Source organism: Taeniopygia guttata, chromosome 2 (assembly GCF_048771995.1).
Source record: "Taeniopygia guttata chromosome 2, bTaeGut7.mat, whole genome shotgun sequence".
Taxonomy (NCBI): Eukaryota; Metazoa; Chordata; class Aves; order Passeriformes; family Estrildidae; genus Taeniopygia; species Taeniopygia guttata.
The window spans coordinates 90,385,436-90,402,132 of record NC_133026.1 but is presented as its reverse complement, the minus strand read 5'-3'; the positions used below and the strand labels follow the sequence as shown (position 1 = coordinate 90,402,132).

Genomic DNA, 16,697 nt, shown 5'->3' with positions numbered 1-16,697 from the left:
ATGTATAAAGAACTTTAGAAACTCTGGTTTTCATATTGTTTGGTGTGATATCTTTTCTATTTTGAAAGATGTTTTGGAAACATTGTGCACCCCTTTTTGTTAATCTGCTGGTTTATTTGATCGATAATTTGGAATAAAATAAGAGTAAAATAAAGGCTAGAAATCAGAATGAGCTAAAGGACTCGATACAATATTTTCATTTCCTGAGATCTGTTATGTAAATCCATGTAGCTAGCACTGCCATAAAGCACTGGATGCTTTCCAATGTTTGTAGTAGCAAGGAAGCAGTACACCCATCTCAGAATTCTGAGACAGAACAGGTACGTCTGGGAAGGGCAGGGTGAACAGGGAGGGTGCAGCTTTCATGGTGATATGTCTTGCTGCTGGATGATTTGGCAAGGAGAGAAAAAGGTGCCTTGGTGTGCTGTGCAGGGGGAGGAAAACTGTTGAGATGTGTTTCTTCATAACGCTTAAATGAAAGCAGGTATTAAGCAAAGATTCTCAGACACAGCTTGGTCCCTTGTCATACTTGGGAAAACAGAACTATGTCTGACCTTTTAGCTGTTTATCAAGTGGCAATCAAAGCTGAAAAGGAACAGGTTAGCCTTTGCTAAAAAAGCCCATGTCTTTTTTAATCTATTTTCTAATGCCTGCAAACAAGCCTTGGGTGAAATACATGGAAGAGAAAACAATGGGGAGTTAAGTCCATAGAGAAGATGGATTTAGATGAAATGTTGACACCTTAACTCAAATTTCTTTTCCTCCCTTATAAATGGCTAGGGAGATTATTGTCTTGGCATATTTTAGTTGGTCTTCCTTTTTAACTGATGATAGTTTTTTTTTTAGTGAAGGCTGTTGAACTATTATGTGTTTAGTCTTTCTCAGTAGTCTGTGGGCAGGGACAAAAGGCTTTAAAAGACAATTCATCCCACCTATCCTGGGTAAGATTTAGGGTCAGAAAAATTAACGTTATAAAATATGACCCTCCCTTCCTCAATCCCTGCCCCCTAAGAGGAGGTGAAGACAATTAACTTCAGCTAACACTATGCATTTGATTAACTAAAAGCTATGTGAGAGTATCTTGCCAGAAATGTCTCCCTCTGCTCTTCTAAGCCAAAAAGGTTCCTTGAAAAAAAAACCTCAAAATATCTTATCTTTCAAATGGAAATAGTGCACATTTTACCTAGGATAGGTAAGCAGCCCAATGTCTTCCATATTTGTATGAGCTATCTTCATATTGCAAGTACGGTTGCATTGGTTTCAGATTTACCAACCCCTGGTAATATTAATCAATCTGGTACAGCAATGCCAGATGCAAAAGAGTAAAAGGATATTATTAAAAGTAGTAATACTGATAATCCACTCACAGAATCAAAATAAATGACTTCTATTGATGATCACATTGCTGATGTTATCACATCACTCTTTGCTCTTGTACATCTTTCATTTGACCTTGCACTACTGCAGATCAGTATTTTTGTTCACTTGTAAGTTTATTAGCCTTTTTTTGGACAGGTAGTTATTAGAAAAGGATAAGAGTAGAGATACAGCAAACAGTTGAGCTCTTCCTTGGATACCTCTTGGAGTAATTTTTTCCTGCATTACTCTGCCCTTTTTTGGACAGAAGGGGAGTTGTATAACAGCAGCTGTCACTGGCAGCAGGTATTATCCATCCCTTACTTCTGCCAGACAGCCAGGAGGAAGGCAAGCAAAAGAAAGCCCATAAGATAACCTAAGTGACCTACACCAGCACAATGAGCTCTGTAAACACAGTGATGCTGGTGCTGCTGCAGGGTGAGAGGGCTGAATGCAGGGCACCTGGGGCTGCCTCCCACACCCATCACAGCACTGCTCTGTCCTTGGCAAAACCACTGCTGAAATATAGCTCTGAAGCACAACTCTCCACCAGAATATTAGCTTTCAGAACAAAACAGCGAGGTTCAATTATTTTTCAAATATTGCCAGTTATTAGCAGCTTGTCCTAAAAAGAGATTTGCCCAGAGAAATGCCACTGGTATATCACTAGCAGCATTTCTAAAAGGCTAGCTGCTCTCTCCCTTCCACCTGCAGGAAGCCAGCTTTCCCTCTCCCCAGCCAACACTCCCACCCACTAGAACTCCTTAAGTTCAGTACATTCACTCCTCAGGAATCACCAGATGCACTGAAGGAGTCTTGACTCAGATCTTGCAAATCCAACAAATTCTCTGTCTGACAAAAGAGTCATGAGCTAGTGAGGCTCCTCAAAATCAAAAAATGTCATTTTTCTTTAAGAGGAAGTCTCTCATTTTTTTCCCTTTTCATTTTTCTTCTAGCAAACAGTAAATCAGCCTTTGGAGAAATACATGGTAGCTAATAAAATCCATTTATGCAAGTGCTCCTGAATCCTTGCTGAAGCCAAGCTCTCACACAGCAGCATCTGTGAGTCATATTTTCTACCATCTGTGATTGGATAGGTGAATCTGTCTCATCCTGGCAGATCTGCACACTGTTATAAATGCCATTGCCACCAGTCTGGACTATATATCTGGATATGAAGCGATCTGTCCTCAAAATAAATTCACTCGGAACAAAAGCTGGTAGGCCATTTTCTTCTCATCACTGTATGAGCAAATCAAAATTATTCTGAAAACTCACAACCATGAAGACAGATCAAAGTCCTTACTCTCCACAGACCTTGCCATCTGATCACAGGAGATATAAAATCTGCCTAAAGCTCTGGGATAAAGTTTCTGCTTATGGAAACTCTTGAGGATTTTCTAGAACTATCACAGGCTGTACCACCTACCATGGTAACTTCAACTGTCCATTTGGTTATTATTGCATAAACCTTTTGTTGGGCTATTTTAATTTGCTTTTTAAAGCATACCCATTGTATCCTGGATGACCCTATCATCCAGCAATTCATGGGATCACCTGGAAATTTGGTAATCAACAGTACTTAAACATTAGGTTTGTTTTTTATAATTACGGCTGGGGAAAATTTTCTGTTATTTCTTATCTTACTAGAAACCAATTTGGAAAACGTTTATGACACAGCCCTTAAAGTTGAACTCCATTCTAAACCACGAAGAAAGAGTATTACATATGAAGACTTACATCTCCAGGATGCAACATTAGTTTTGTACTCTCTGACTTCCACAAACATCTTTCCAGCATGACTGAAGAGTTAATTTACTCCTGTCTTTTCTTCAGAGTTAGTTTCCTTGTTACCACATCTCCTCCATTTGTCAGAATAAAGTATCTTTAAATTTAAAGCCATATTAGCTACATCTTTTTGGTTGGTTTGTTTATTGGGCTTTTAATTTAATTCATAGAAACATAGAAAGGCTAGAAGTGCTTTTGCATTTATTCATAGGTTTTGATATAATTATATATTTTTTTCTTTTCCATTTAAAATGTAGGATCTTTTTTGCTTAAGAAGGACATTCTGGTTTCTCTTATGTAGATCAACCCTGACTAGTCTAGCTGACAGAGCAGTCCCTTGCCTTCCGGCACTAGCTGGATAAACACTTAATGTTATTAATTAACCTTTTTTTTTCAGTTGTGTCTTTCCCAGACTCCTGGGATGGAATCTGTAGAGAGAAACTCTCTTCAAAGGATCCCTGTGTGAAGCTTCCTAGACCTTATTCAATTAAATGAATATCACTGACATCAATTACAAAAGCCCTCAGAAATCAGAAACCAAATATTCTTCTCCCTGATACATACAGAAATCCTCCTGATCAGAGTCCCTCCTCTGAACTGGAGGGGAAAGAAAGAAAACAGAGTTTGCAGGGAAAAAATTGTAAAGTCTGTGAGCTTGCAAAAGGGACCATAAAACCACTTGTGAACTTGCCTTCAGGATACTTTCTCCACTGCATAAACTAACCTTTAATTTCTCTCAGTATGGCTCAGGGACACCTTTGGCTTGCTCCCTTGCATTAAGTGGGTCGGCACGAGTGGGATGATGCCAGGAGGTTGGGGATGCAAAGTCAGTGGTGGGTGGGTGAACTTTACCCTATGTGGGCTGAGGGAGATTCTATCTTAGAGTTATTAAAGCCATTAATATTTTAGTGAACTATACTGTAATACATTCTTAATTTCTATTGTGTAATGGAATGAGAAAAAAGGACTATTGAAAACACATTATGCATTGTTCCCAGTAACTCCAAAATGGTTTTTTCTACAGCCATTATGAGTATTTCCTATAATAGATTGTACAATTAGTATTGGCAATGCCTCAAGCTGCAGTTACATTGGTTTTAATGAGTGAATGCTAACATTTTAAAAAACGTGTTGTAGTATTAAGGATTTTGACCAGTAAGTCACAGGGAGTAAAAAGCAAAGTTTTATTCTCTTAGAGGTATTTTAAATGATTTGATAGAAGACTTCTATATCTACTTATACATTAAAAAATAACCAAAACCCCAACATTTCTGTTTCCAGTGAGGCTCTCCTGTGACACCTGTAGTCTAAGAACTTGGTAACTATCTTTCAGGATAGTGGAGTGCATGGTACTCCTGAAAATAATGGACATCTGGATATGATCAAAAAGCTTGGCTTTGAGAATTAAATAGCTACAGTCACTAGCCTGCTAAAGCACATATTTCTAAAATGTGTCTTCATTGGTGACTCCTGTTTAGGATAATTGCTTCATTGGGGAGACTCACTCTCCCAATAATGCTATTGCAAATGTGGATTTGTTGACTCTATGCCCTACTGCCAGAAAAAGCAATTGATCAGAAGATACCTTTCCTCTTTCCCAGCTCATAAAAAAAAAAAAAAAAAAAAAAAGTAGGAATATCCTAGTGGTGATGCTTCCTAGGGGAAGCAGAAGATAGAAACTATTCAGAGGTTAGAGATGCAGAGAGATTAAGTGATGGGTTTTAAAAAGTTATAGAAATCCTCATTTTTGAAAGCCTGAGCCTCAGTTATGTCTACACAGAACTAGAGAATTGGAGAGGTGATTGTTTTGCTAACACTGCTAATCCAGCCACAATGAGCACACAATTTATGTTTTTCAATATAATTTTTTTTTCACAGAACTATTTTAAAGGGAAAAAAATAAAAAACGTGTTAATCTAAAAACTGCGCTAAGAAATCCAACTTGACAGCATTAGAACCAACCATTCTTGCTCATGTTCTGGAGAACAGTCTTAGAAAATAGCCTCAATATTGTGTTAATTTCTGCTCACAACCATAACTAAAGCAATACGTGCTGCCTTGAGAAATATGTGCTGCATATCCCACCAATACAGCAGGTCAAATTCACCTTTGAGAGAAACTGACTTGTTGAGCTCAAGAACACATGGACCATAAATGTAAAGCACTTTCTATGAGAGGTGTGAATTTTCATCTTTGGAGTTGAAAGGAACTCAAACCTTCAGGAAAAAAAAAAAAAAAGTGCATTGAAAGATTTGAATGCTCAGGAAGAAATATTCTGATTTTGTTTGATATAACATTAAAGTACTTAGACTTTAATATTTTCCTTAATGAAAAATTCTCTGGGAAAGCATGCTTCATCGTTACCAAATAGCTGGGAACATCAATGCACTTGATTACATTTACAATCCAATTTCAAGCTATTCAGGAATAAATTGCCTCATACTGTATAGCAACATGTTCTTTATTACTCTGTCATCCAATAGTCTCATAATACATAGAAATTATGGTTGTAGCACCATTTATGAGCACTTACATTTCACATAGAGTTTTTGTTGTTTTTGTCACTACAGAGGTTTACCCTTATCAAGCCGTACCATGCAGAAATTTCCATACATAAATTACTTCAAAAGAAAAAATTTCTTCTGGATGTACAGTTCATTAGCTCAGCTTCTTTCTATGACATGAGCTTGAGATTTAGCTCCACATTCCATATTTATATGAACGTAAATTTTAGAAATATGATTCCTGTTGTTCCTTGGTTGGCATTTTGGCTGATCAGCTCTTATGAAAACCAGGATGCTTATTTTACATCTAAGTTGGATCCTAAGATTACACTGACTATTTTTAAAGCTTTGGACTTAAAATTTACGGTTGTAGTTATTTGGGGAAAAAAAAATCAGAATAATTTCATTTCCACTTATATCACTTTAGGAAATACGGTATCTGTTTATTAATAAACCATAAGCCATACCTGAATAATTTACACTGCTCTGTAAGTATCAGAGATTACTTGGTCCAGTGGTAAATATTCATAATGAAAAAAAAAAATGCTAAACATAAGCAAATTACAAACTGTCTTCTTTCTTACTCTCAAAGACTGAACAATAACACGGAACATTTCTTTAGGTATCCATATGCTGGTTCATTTTCAGCAGATGGTCCCTAATAGATTGTTGTACTGTTGGTATGGTTACCCAAAGCAAATTTTTGGATCTTGACACATCTCCTCTCCAGACTTATGAGCTCTCATATATATTTAGTAGAATACAAGTGTATCCTAGGGGAAATCCATCATATAACTTCTTGTTATATACACAAAAAGCTCTAGCAAGATTTAAAAAAATCCTGGAAAAATATAAACATTTACAGTCTGAAAACTGACCTGGAAAAATATTTTATAACAGAATTTACAGAAAGAACTGATTAGATAACACAAACTACATTTATGCTAATTCTGAACTACATCTACATGGGATTTAAGTGAATAAATGAGTTGTGGCCTGTGAGGTTCTGACTTAAAATCTCTGTCAACATAATCCGGAGAATTTTGCTTCATCTATTTTTAAAAGATTAAGATAATGGGCAACTTTTTTTAAACCTCTTCAGGACTTTAGTGAGGAAAAATATAGATTGTAATAAAGTCTAAATTCCATAAATGGCTTGAAAAACTTACAGAAAAGTTTATATCCAGAGATGACATTCACTCTGTAAGCATCCTCATGGAGGTTTTCAAGTGAGAGATGGGGATAGCAATCAAGAGACAAAAACTGAGAAGAGAAGGCAGCAGCACATAAACCCATAACTGTGTAGCCTCCAGCTGCTTTCTTCTCTCTCTTTTCCCCCCACAGGGGCACTGTGCAATCACAGGACCTGGCACTTCCCTGCAGCTGGCACCAGGCAGGGTAGGAGCACACAGCCAGCTGCTGCCCACCCTGACCTGGGAGATGAGGATTGCGCACTGCTCAGAGTAGTCCGTGTGCCTTGATCCTCAGAAAGAGCCTTAGCCCTCCCAGTTTTCTATACACCTGGTTTTGAACCACTAAATGTACAAGCTATGGAGGTGAGGTGGCCAGATTTGTTAAAAAATGGAGTGTGAAGGCAACAAGCTAAAATGTCTGAGAATTCCTTCACTACTCCACTCAGGTAATAGATTTGCTCCTCAGAAACAAAGAAACAAAATAATAATTTCTGAAAAATATGCTCAGAGAGATTTTTACAACATAACAAATAATTCTGAAAAGGAGTTATTTTTCTTCATTTGGAACTTAACTGTCTTATACATGAGATCACCTTTCTCAGAACTACTGCCTTTGTAATTATGCATATTTTCTGATTTAAGTGAAAATGATTGTAACATAAAACTCTCTCTTTTACTGCACAGTCCTATTCCATGTCCAGAGCAGACTCACTACATTTTCTCCATGACAGTGGCATTCTGTAGGAAGCTCAGGCTTCACTGGTGTCCTAATAATCCACATAGGGGAAGAAATGTACATTGTAGAGATCCTAGCAAGCCATAGTTTTTCAATTATTGACTTTTCCACCACAACATAAAACCTCTAACGTTTTCTTGAGCCCATTCTTCATTAAGAAAATGGAGAGGTTGCAATTATAGAGACAGCTGCACGCATCAGCAAGAGGAGCCTTTACATCTTTGTACACCTCATCAGCTTGAGCTAAAAGAGTCACTAGTAGCTATCAGGTTTTATAGATACATAGTAATAGATACATAGTAATAGAAAGAATAACAGTAAGATGCCAAAGTCCTGTGTTCAGATTTTTCACACTCCTTGTGAAATCATTTTGGCCAGTTCAAGTTTTTTCTTGCTGCTTTCTCCATTCTCATTCTTGCTTTCCTTTCCAAGACTACATCCCTACTTTCCAGGCCTCCCATTCTGCCTCTAAATTTCAATCTTAATCTAATTCTAAACCACACCCAGTCCTTCAATTACAGTTTGCCATTTAAATACCATACTCAGACTCTGTATTCCATCATCATGCTCAGCTTTCTTGATCACTTCTTACAGACCTTCCTACCTTTGCTGTCTTTGAAATTTAGTTTCCAAGGGAATTTTAATCCAAATTCAGTCTCCCTCTTCAATATCTTCTCCCAGTATATAATCCCAAATTTTTTCTATTTTTTTTTTGTCATCTGGACAGGCTTCTCTCTTGAAATCATTGGCAGCAAACCTGATTTCTCCTCTTCAGTCTCTTTCCTTCTCCCAATTTCTTGGCCCTGAAGTTCCCTTGTACTGCCAGCCTCTCTTCCCCATCCTACTGTCAAAAACATAATCTGCAAAATCTCCTACCCATCTTTGCAAAGCATGAAGACCTCAGCTCGCTTCAGTACTCATATAAGGACCTAGTAAGCCAAATGGGTGACAATAAGTTTGCCAGGTGGCAGCCTGATGTGTATAGCAGGCATAGGTTAGACTGATAAATAATTTTCGATGGTTGTGATTAGTTGTAGCTTTCTTTCCCGATGATATTACCAATACAGAGAAAAGTTTATGAATTATCGTGAAGGAGTAGAATAATGTTGGTAAAACTACAGCATCAAAGCCTGAAGGAAAAAGGCTTCTCTACATCCCTCTTGTCATTATATTCTGTATTTATCTTGTAATAATTTTGTCAACATAAGGACATATGCCACCAGAAATCTACAGCAGTAGTAATAACTGAGTACAATGATAATATTTTCAGTGAAAACTGAAGATAAAACATCCCTTCTCTGATACCATAGTTGAAGAATTAAGTCCAGATAGACAAAGCCAGAATGTACTCTGTTATGGGTAAGACAAGCTTATCATGGCAGCATCAACTGAGATGTATTGTACTTTCAAATACAGCAAATGCAACAAGGCAACATTGTGACCTTGATCATCTTCCTGCTTTATGTAGCCATCTACAAATGGCCAAATGCTTGTCTTTGTAGGAGCAGAATTTATAAAATTTATGGAGGCTTTAATACTACTGCTTTGAATGTCTTGGCATTCAGGAGTTGTGCAGGAGCAGTCACTGTGCAGGAGTGCTTCAACACCCCCGAAAACCCAAGACAGTGCAGATCCCACCAAAATAGACAGCTTCTCATCCTTCTAAATTTTCCAGAAGGGCTTCTTCTGTAAATGGTTCAGCTAGCTACAGCTTCCCCAGGACACCACATGCTCTCCTGCCACTGATATTCTCCTCTCTTATCCACTGCCAGCCCTCCTGCTGCCAAGGGAAACAAAAAAACAATCCCCACCTCCCTCTGAGCAGAGGACCTTCTGCAGCCCAAAACAACAGAACGGAGATGTATGAAAACCAGAATTGCACCTCAATTATAAGTGTTATAGTTATTTTTAATACTAATTCTATTTCACTTTCCATTATCTCTGCTAACCTCTTCAAAACTCAAATATAATTTATTTCCCCCTACTGATTTTTTCATTTCCATTTGACAAAAATTGATCCCCTTGCACCCCTCTGTTTCCAGCTAAAACTAATGCATTTTTAATTTGCTTCCTTTGAGCCCTAGCAAGATCAAAGATGGTGAAAGAGCTCTGGGAATTTTGCAAAATTTGTCCTTAGTAGTCTGATAACAGAATGAGTATATTCTGAATTTTATTGTTTATTAATTTCCAGTAACAGAAGAGTGGATATATTAAAGGGTAAAAATAAAATAGACTTTGAAAGCTTTATAAACAGCAGTTAACGAGAATCTTCAACTAATTCAAGACCCTGTAACTCATTAAGTTTCACTTTCCATTGAAGTACTATGTAGTGTATTATTATTATTTACAATTCTGTATATTTTCTCACAGTGAGACAGATATCCACTAATCTCTTCAAAAAGCCATGTTGTACACCAAAGTGTACAATAAATGTACAGAAGCTTGTCCTATCTTATGAAGATAAGCAGATTTACTCATCATATTCTCTCCGTTACTTAACACCCACTTTCAACAAACGAATTAACCAGTATTTTCAACAGCCACAAAGAATCTCTATTCTTTCATTCTGTGAAGAAATTTCACTATTGGCAAATACTTTCCTGATGAAAATATTTGGGATGACAGGCAAAGGTGGTATGCCTAAAGGTCATACAGGTTTTACTGTCATATACAGGTAGTAACTGAAGTGATCACAATGAATAAGACCCACACTACTTAAAGAATTTTGGAATTTTGTACTTCTCTGATTGCAATGCCAGTCTGCTCTGTCATGGCACAACTAATTCAGAAAACATTAATGTACTTTTTTCATGCGACACTACCTTTGTGCATTTGTTAATTTAGATATTGTTTGCAAAAATTTCTACTTTCTGAGCATCCATAGAAAGAAAATACTTTGGCTGTAAACTACATCTGCAGAAAACGGAAATGTCATTCTTGCAAGACATAAGTAAAGAATGCCATGTTTTTCAGTCATCTCCTAAAAACACTTTTTCTATCCTGGAAAATCAAAGACTGAAAATATATGACTAGTAAACACTTCTCTAGATAGCTGATTTGTTTTCCATAAAGAAAACTGTTGTACTTCATGATTCATACTTCTGATTTGGAGTGAGGTATCTAAATAAAGAATTCTTTAAAGTTTACAGAACTAAGTGTGCTATTGACTTAGTTCCAGAATACAGAGGAAGGTGGTCTAATAGCCTCAATGTTTCCAGTATCAGTCAGAGCAAAGAAGCGCACTGGTCATTGTCCAGATGTTTCAAAGTTTATCTCCCTTATACTTGTCAGTATCTTTTTAACTGTTCTTAAATAATTTTGACATCCTGCTATGCATAATAAATTGCAATTTGCAGTTGGTGATGAGTCCCTTGAAGAACAGGGGCAATAAAAAATTTGAGGATTATTTTTAATTAATAGTGAAATTTAATATTGGCTAGCAACTTGCAGATCTAAAAGGTAATGTTTAAAAAAAAAGGAAGCAAAAGATCAGTGACAGTCCATTGCAGTACTCCTATCTGAAATAGTATGTATGGGAGAAATTATAAAATTCTGAGAATAATAAAGGTTATGAAGTAAATGCTTTATGTGTTAGACTTGTGTAACTTCACTAATTTAAAAAGATTTGTACCAATAGGTGAAAACATATTTGCAATGTAAAGTTTCATTTCTTAGGAAGGTAAAATCCTGGCTCATCTTTGATGAAAAAAGGAAGTGTTTAATATAGGAAGTGTAAGATCCTTAAAAAAAAAATTATTATATATAAAAGACTCTGGTAGTATAAACTGATATGTTATAGTGGGCTCTTTGCACATGTGCAAAAAGAGGGGTTTCTGTTTCACTCACCCCAGAGTATCATGGTTTTGGTATAGGAATTTTTTTTTTTTAATTTTAGTTAGTTTTAAGATATTATGAATTTATTCATCATTTTTTGTACAATGAAATAGATATGATAAAATGATAATGAGCAAACCTGAAATGACCGAAAATGACTGAATAAGAGGGGGAAGTGCTAAGTGGATTTGTTGTGGTGCCAGAGTAATAGATGCAGTTCCAGACACGCATGTAATTCCTTAATAACCTCAGAAATAAATCTTCTTAGAAACTGAGTTAACTCTCTCCCTGTCTATCTAAAGTCCATTCCTGCTAAGGGAATGATGTACCCTATTGTGATAGACTCCCTACATATTGCAACTGTGGAAAAATAACATAGTGCTAACAAAATAAAAATTAACAACAGAGATATTTTATGACCACACATAGCCAAAAAAAAAAAAAAAAAAAAAAAAAAAAAAAAGGAATCTGACAACGTTTTGGAACCTTCTCCTACTTAATTTGGTTATATAGAACTCTTTATTGTTTATTAGACTAAAACTGTTTTACTGTGTGCACATAGGAACGGCACTTGGCACTTCTGCTCATTCTATAGAAATATTAATTTTGTTTTTCTGTTTCATGAACATTTCTCTTAATGTTTTTACTAGCAAAATGTTTTCTACTCAGTGTTTTTCCAGTTTTTTAATAAAATAACCTAATAAAAAGTACTTCATGTATGAAAAGAAGCTTAATGGGAAAAATATAATGCAGAGCTGCACTACTCCTAAACTGAGCCTAATCCTTTACAGAAAATGTGCTGTACCAAAAATGACAGAGACACTTACTGTGGTTCAATTCTGACCAGTCTTAGAGTAAACTTATGCAATTTCAATATTAATTAGAAATACAAAGTTATAAGCAGCACTTTCTCTTGCCTCCTCCTACGAATCCATGAGAAATCCTCAGTTAATACCCATGTCTTAGACAGATATAATCAGAAAACATCTCATTTAAAAAATCGACCAGAAGGAGACCTCTGGATGCTGAAGCAACTTATTAAGAGGAAGCAGAGATTCAAATTCACTTTGATATTTTACAGCCAACTCCACTGTCCACATCTTATTATAAAGACTGGAGGGCTGATTCTTGACTCCAACTCTGAGAGAATAAACAAGAAACCAAAAAACAAGAAACCTAATATCAAACTATTCAGGATCTTTGGATGTGACAGATGAACAGTCAGCACGGCTATGGCCATTCAGGAAAGTTATGAAAACAATTAGAAAATTCTATTAACAGGGCAACAAAAAAAAGAGACTATTTTCCCTCACCTTTTTCTTCATTTTTACATTTTTGAAAATTGCATGGACTCTCCACGTTTTTGCAAACATTGCTCCAAATGCAGTTGTGTATCCCACTGTAAGAATCCATGTTCGGACCTAAAAATGTATATACATTAAAAAAAAAAAGACAAAGTTACTTAGATATTATAATTTCAGACAACTTTTTCATCAAGACCCGGAGGAAAAAAATATCTGAAGAACTTAACAAAACTTGATATTTAGTAATTTCTCATTCATTGCTTACTTGTCTTTTTGCTCATCACTCCATTCCCTCCCTAACTAAAACAAGCCTGGATGCTGAATTAACTATCACTTTCATATATAAACCCATAAATCTCTTAAAATATTCTGCTTTTTTATTTTTATTGTGTTCTTTGCAGATAGAGGAAAGAACCAGTGGAGAAACTCAAGAGACAGACTATAAAAAGCACTCAGGGAACTAATATTAACAGTGACATTTTGAACAGAAATTAACAGAGGACTAGAGATATAATTCAGACTAAATAAGAAAAGATTGTGCTATGTGAGATACGCATCACTCAGTGAAAAACCTGAGCATTCTGGAAAGATAAGAACAACAGATTTTAAATTATTCTATGAGAGAAAATGGCAAAACAGGAACATAGTTTTGGTCAGCAAGCCTCAGGAACAATACCTGACTCAATGATAATTACTGCTGATGTGGCCTAGGAAAAGGGAGGTGTTGAACTTGCACAGAGCAATAGTGTAATAGAGCTTGAGCTGGCCACAGCTGTGACACTTACAAAACAGAATATTTTAAAACTAAAATAGAATTTCTGTCTTTAGCGTAAAAAAGAGACTAAGTTATTTGTCTTTTTTTTTCTTTTTAATAGAAAATCTTCAAATTGACCAAGAAGGACAGAACATAGATTAAAAAGGCTTTTTCTGAAATTTCTCCCCTGCCCAAGGCATCTTGTACACAGGCCCTTGCTTTCAGACTTGCTTTGAGCCAGGATAGTGATCTTCAGAGTTGCAGCAAGCTCTGCACAGCTCTCTCTAATTTCTAGGAAGTTTCTGTTTTCATTGCCATGCAGGTTTGGCTGTTTGAAAGATTTTTTTCCTCTGAACAGGCCATTTTCTTCCCAAAGATGGATCAGAGACTACAAAGCATAGCAGATAGAAGACCATGTAAGAGGCACAGCATGGAGCTGGAAGCCAATAGGTGAATCTGAGAGCCTGAGAAATCACAAGGAGGAGAAATAATCTCATCCTCCTTCTAGAGACTCCACATGCACCAGCCCATAAAAAGGGAGACTGCACAAAATTGAATAAATAAGTAAAAAACCAAAGTAGTCTACCCGGCAGATGAAAAATCTAGGGGAGAGACAATGGCTAAATACAGGGAAAGGAAAGCTAGAAAAAGGGAAAGCCAGACTTTTTTTGGCCATGTTGACTATGTATGCTTGGCCAGCAGAGGTGTTATGGGATATTAAAAACCAATCTGATTTAGAGAAACGAGGGTGTTCTAAGAAAGCATTTGGGAAATATTATTTAGAGAACCTAAAATGTTTTTCATTAGAAACCAACCTAGTTTCACATCTAAATTCTGGAGAGTTTGGGATTTTTAATTTGTAATTTCAGGATATGCATATTGATGAGAAACTAGGCCTTCTAGTAAGATTCAAACCTTGACATCTAAGATAAACCTGAGGAATATCCTAAATGTTTCATATCTTAATACATGCTATTTTTTTTTGTCTTTCCAAACTTCCAGAATTTCCATTTTTGTACTCAAAACATGATCTTTTCACACAAAATATTCTATGGAAAACAAATTCTAATTTTTAATAATGTTTACTGACTAGGTATAAAGGCAGGGAAAAGAAAAAAAAAATATATTAATTCAAAAACTATTGATAAAGCAATAAAATTACTGCAGTTCCTTAAAATAAATAAATAAGACACACATGGTCCAAAATAATGAATTAGTAAGAGAAAAGTGGTTCTTCAATATGAGACTTGTCAGGCACTAGAACGATTTGGCCAAAGTTGTAGATGTCCCATCTCTGGAAATGTTCAAGGCTAGGCTGGATTTGGCTTTGAGCAGCCTGGTCTAATGGGTGGCATCCTTGCCCAAGTGGAATTGGAACTAGATGATATTTAATGTACCTTCTGACCCAAGCCATTCTAGGATTCTATGAAAAATACACACAGCACCATGAGCATGTTAGAAAATGTTGTGACGACACATAGAAGACTGTTTGGATATTTGTATGTACATATTAACAACTTAGTGGCATCTAATGTGGTTTATCTGTTGAATTACTGATAATGACTCATTGACACATTGCTGGGTAATCTTGCTATTAATAAAACCAGTAAAACAATTATGATTAGATTCAAACTACAGGAGTTTTACCACTTTGTGACATTCTTGAATGTGATATTGAAAATGAAACCCCTAAACAAACAAGCAAAAAAAAAAAAAAAAGAAAAAAGTAATTGATATTTAGGCCAGCAAATAATTATTTTTAACTTCATTATTTTTCAACTCTTTGCTGATTAGCCACTATTCTGCATTATACTTCAATAAAACCAATTAGATCAACTCTAAGGGATTTAAAAAATACATTTCATATCGTGTTCATACTAGCCAGTTACATTTTTTCGACTTCACATCAACAATCATACTTAGCATTCAATCCTTTTGCTGCTATTAATAAGTATTCAGCTCTTCTGTGTACAGCTTAGTGGTATATTTGGCAAACAGATACATGGTATTTTCATGTGCCTAATAAGGCCGTTTTGTTCTCACTGAAACAGTAATTGTCTCTTGGGAATACTAATAAATACAATTATGCTCATAATATGTTTCTAATTCAATATTCAGAAAAATGTTATTTCTAGCATGTTTGATACAAAAAGATTATGTATTCCTGATTGGGATTATGCATATTAGAATAACATAACTACTGCCTGTATCAGAAACATTTTAGCTTAAATATACCAGGATTTTGTCAAAATGAGCTCATTGTTGCTAAGAAGGAGATGATAAGTTTCAGATGAAAATTAATTTTTAATTTTGAAGAAAATGACCTCAAATTCATCTGCTATAATTCATTAATGCAGCTGGCAAAATGAAAAATTTAGAAAACAGCAAAAGTCTCTGAAATTCTTATATCTGCTCATTTATATTCTTAAATGTATTATACCTTCATATGCTACTAATTTGAAAGAACATGATAAAAATATCAGTAATTGAAGAGCATGACCATGATGTTATAGAATTGATCAGCAATTCTGCCATGTTGGAAGTTTCTAACATTGTGTTTGGCCAGAAGCTGAAGAAAACCATCCTTCCCTCAGTACCCACCAAACAAGCAGGAAAATGTCTCTTTAGTAGACAACTCGCATTCAAATACCCCTTCCTAACTAGACACAAAATCTGAAAAAAAATTATTTCTTTCTTAAATGGTTAATTCATTACAAAATTCTTGATGCCTTCAATTATGTTAGGGTGTAGTTTCAATTATCTGCTTATACTTCTTGGTTGCCTTTTTTTTTTAATAAGATGAGTTGACTGTTTGAATATGTCCTACAAATATTTTTTTTTCTATAATTCAAAGACAACATGCAAGTGTCAAAGGAAATTATGTAATTTGGTATACAGCAATCAAGTGTTCCTACACAGATAGTAAAATGGAGTTTCCTATGTCTGTTCTCTTTTTAGTGCTACACTATTTTGCTTTAGGGTCTATTTTAAAAAACATAATTTAGGAATTTTTTCTTTTATAAAATATCTGATAAAAGCTTTTACAGGTGCATTAACTGTGATAACTAAAAAAAACTTAGGAAACATTTGTCTGGTGGATAGTATAGCTGATAAACAGTAAACACTGAAAGTATCTCCACAAATAAAAAGATCTTTCTCATAATGTTCCAGACTTGAAACAGATATAACTGTTATTTAAAAAAAAACCCCTACCTTCATCAGATATTA

The 16,697-nt window shown here is 35.5% G+C and overlaps 1 protein-coding gene across 4 annotated transcripts in view; it reads right to left on the bottom strand.

The window, feature by feature from the left end:
* GABBR2 (gamma-aminobutyric acid type B receptor subunit 2) overlaps nucleotides 1-16,697 on the bottom strand; it is a 451,884-nt gene that overhangs the window by 130,077 nt on the left and 305,110 nt on the right. For all 4 annotated transcript variants that reach the window (XM_072924427.1, XM_072924428.1, XM_072924429.1 and 1 more), the window contains exon 13: nucleotides 12,725-12,832. In XM_072924427.1, the coding sequence (XP_072780528.1) occupies nucleotides 12,725-12,832 (108 nt within the window). The remainder of the gene's footprint in view (nucleotides 1-12,724; nucleotides 12,833-16,697) is intronic.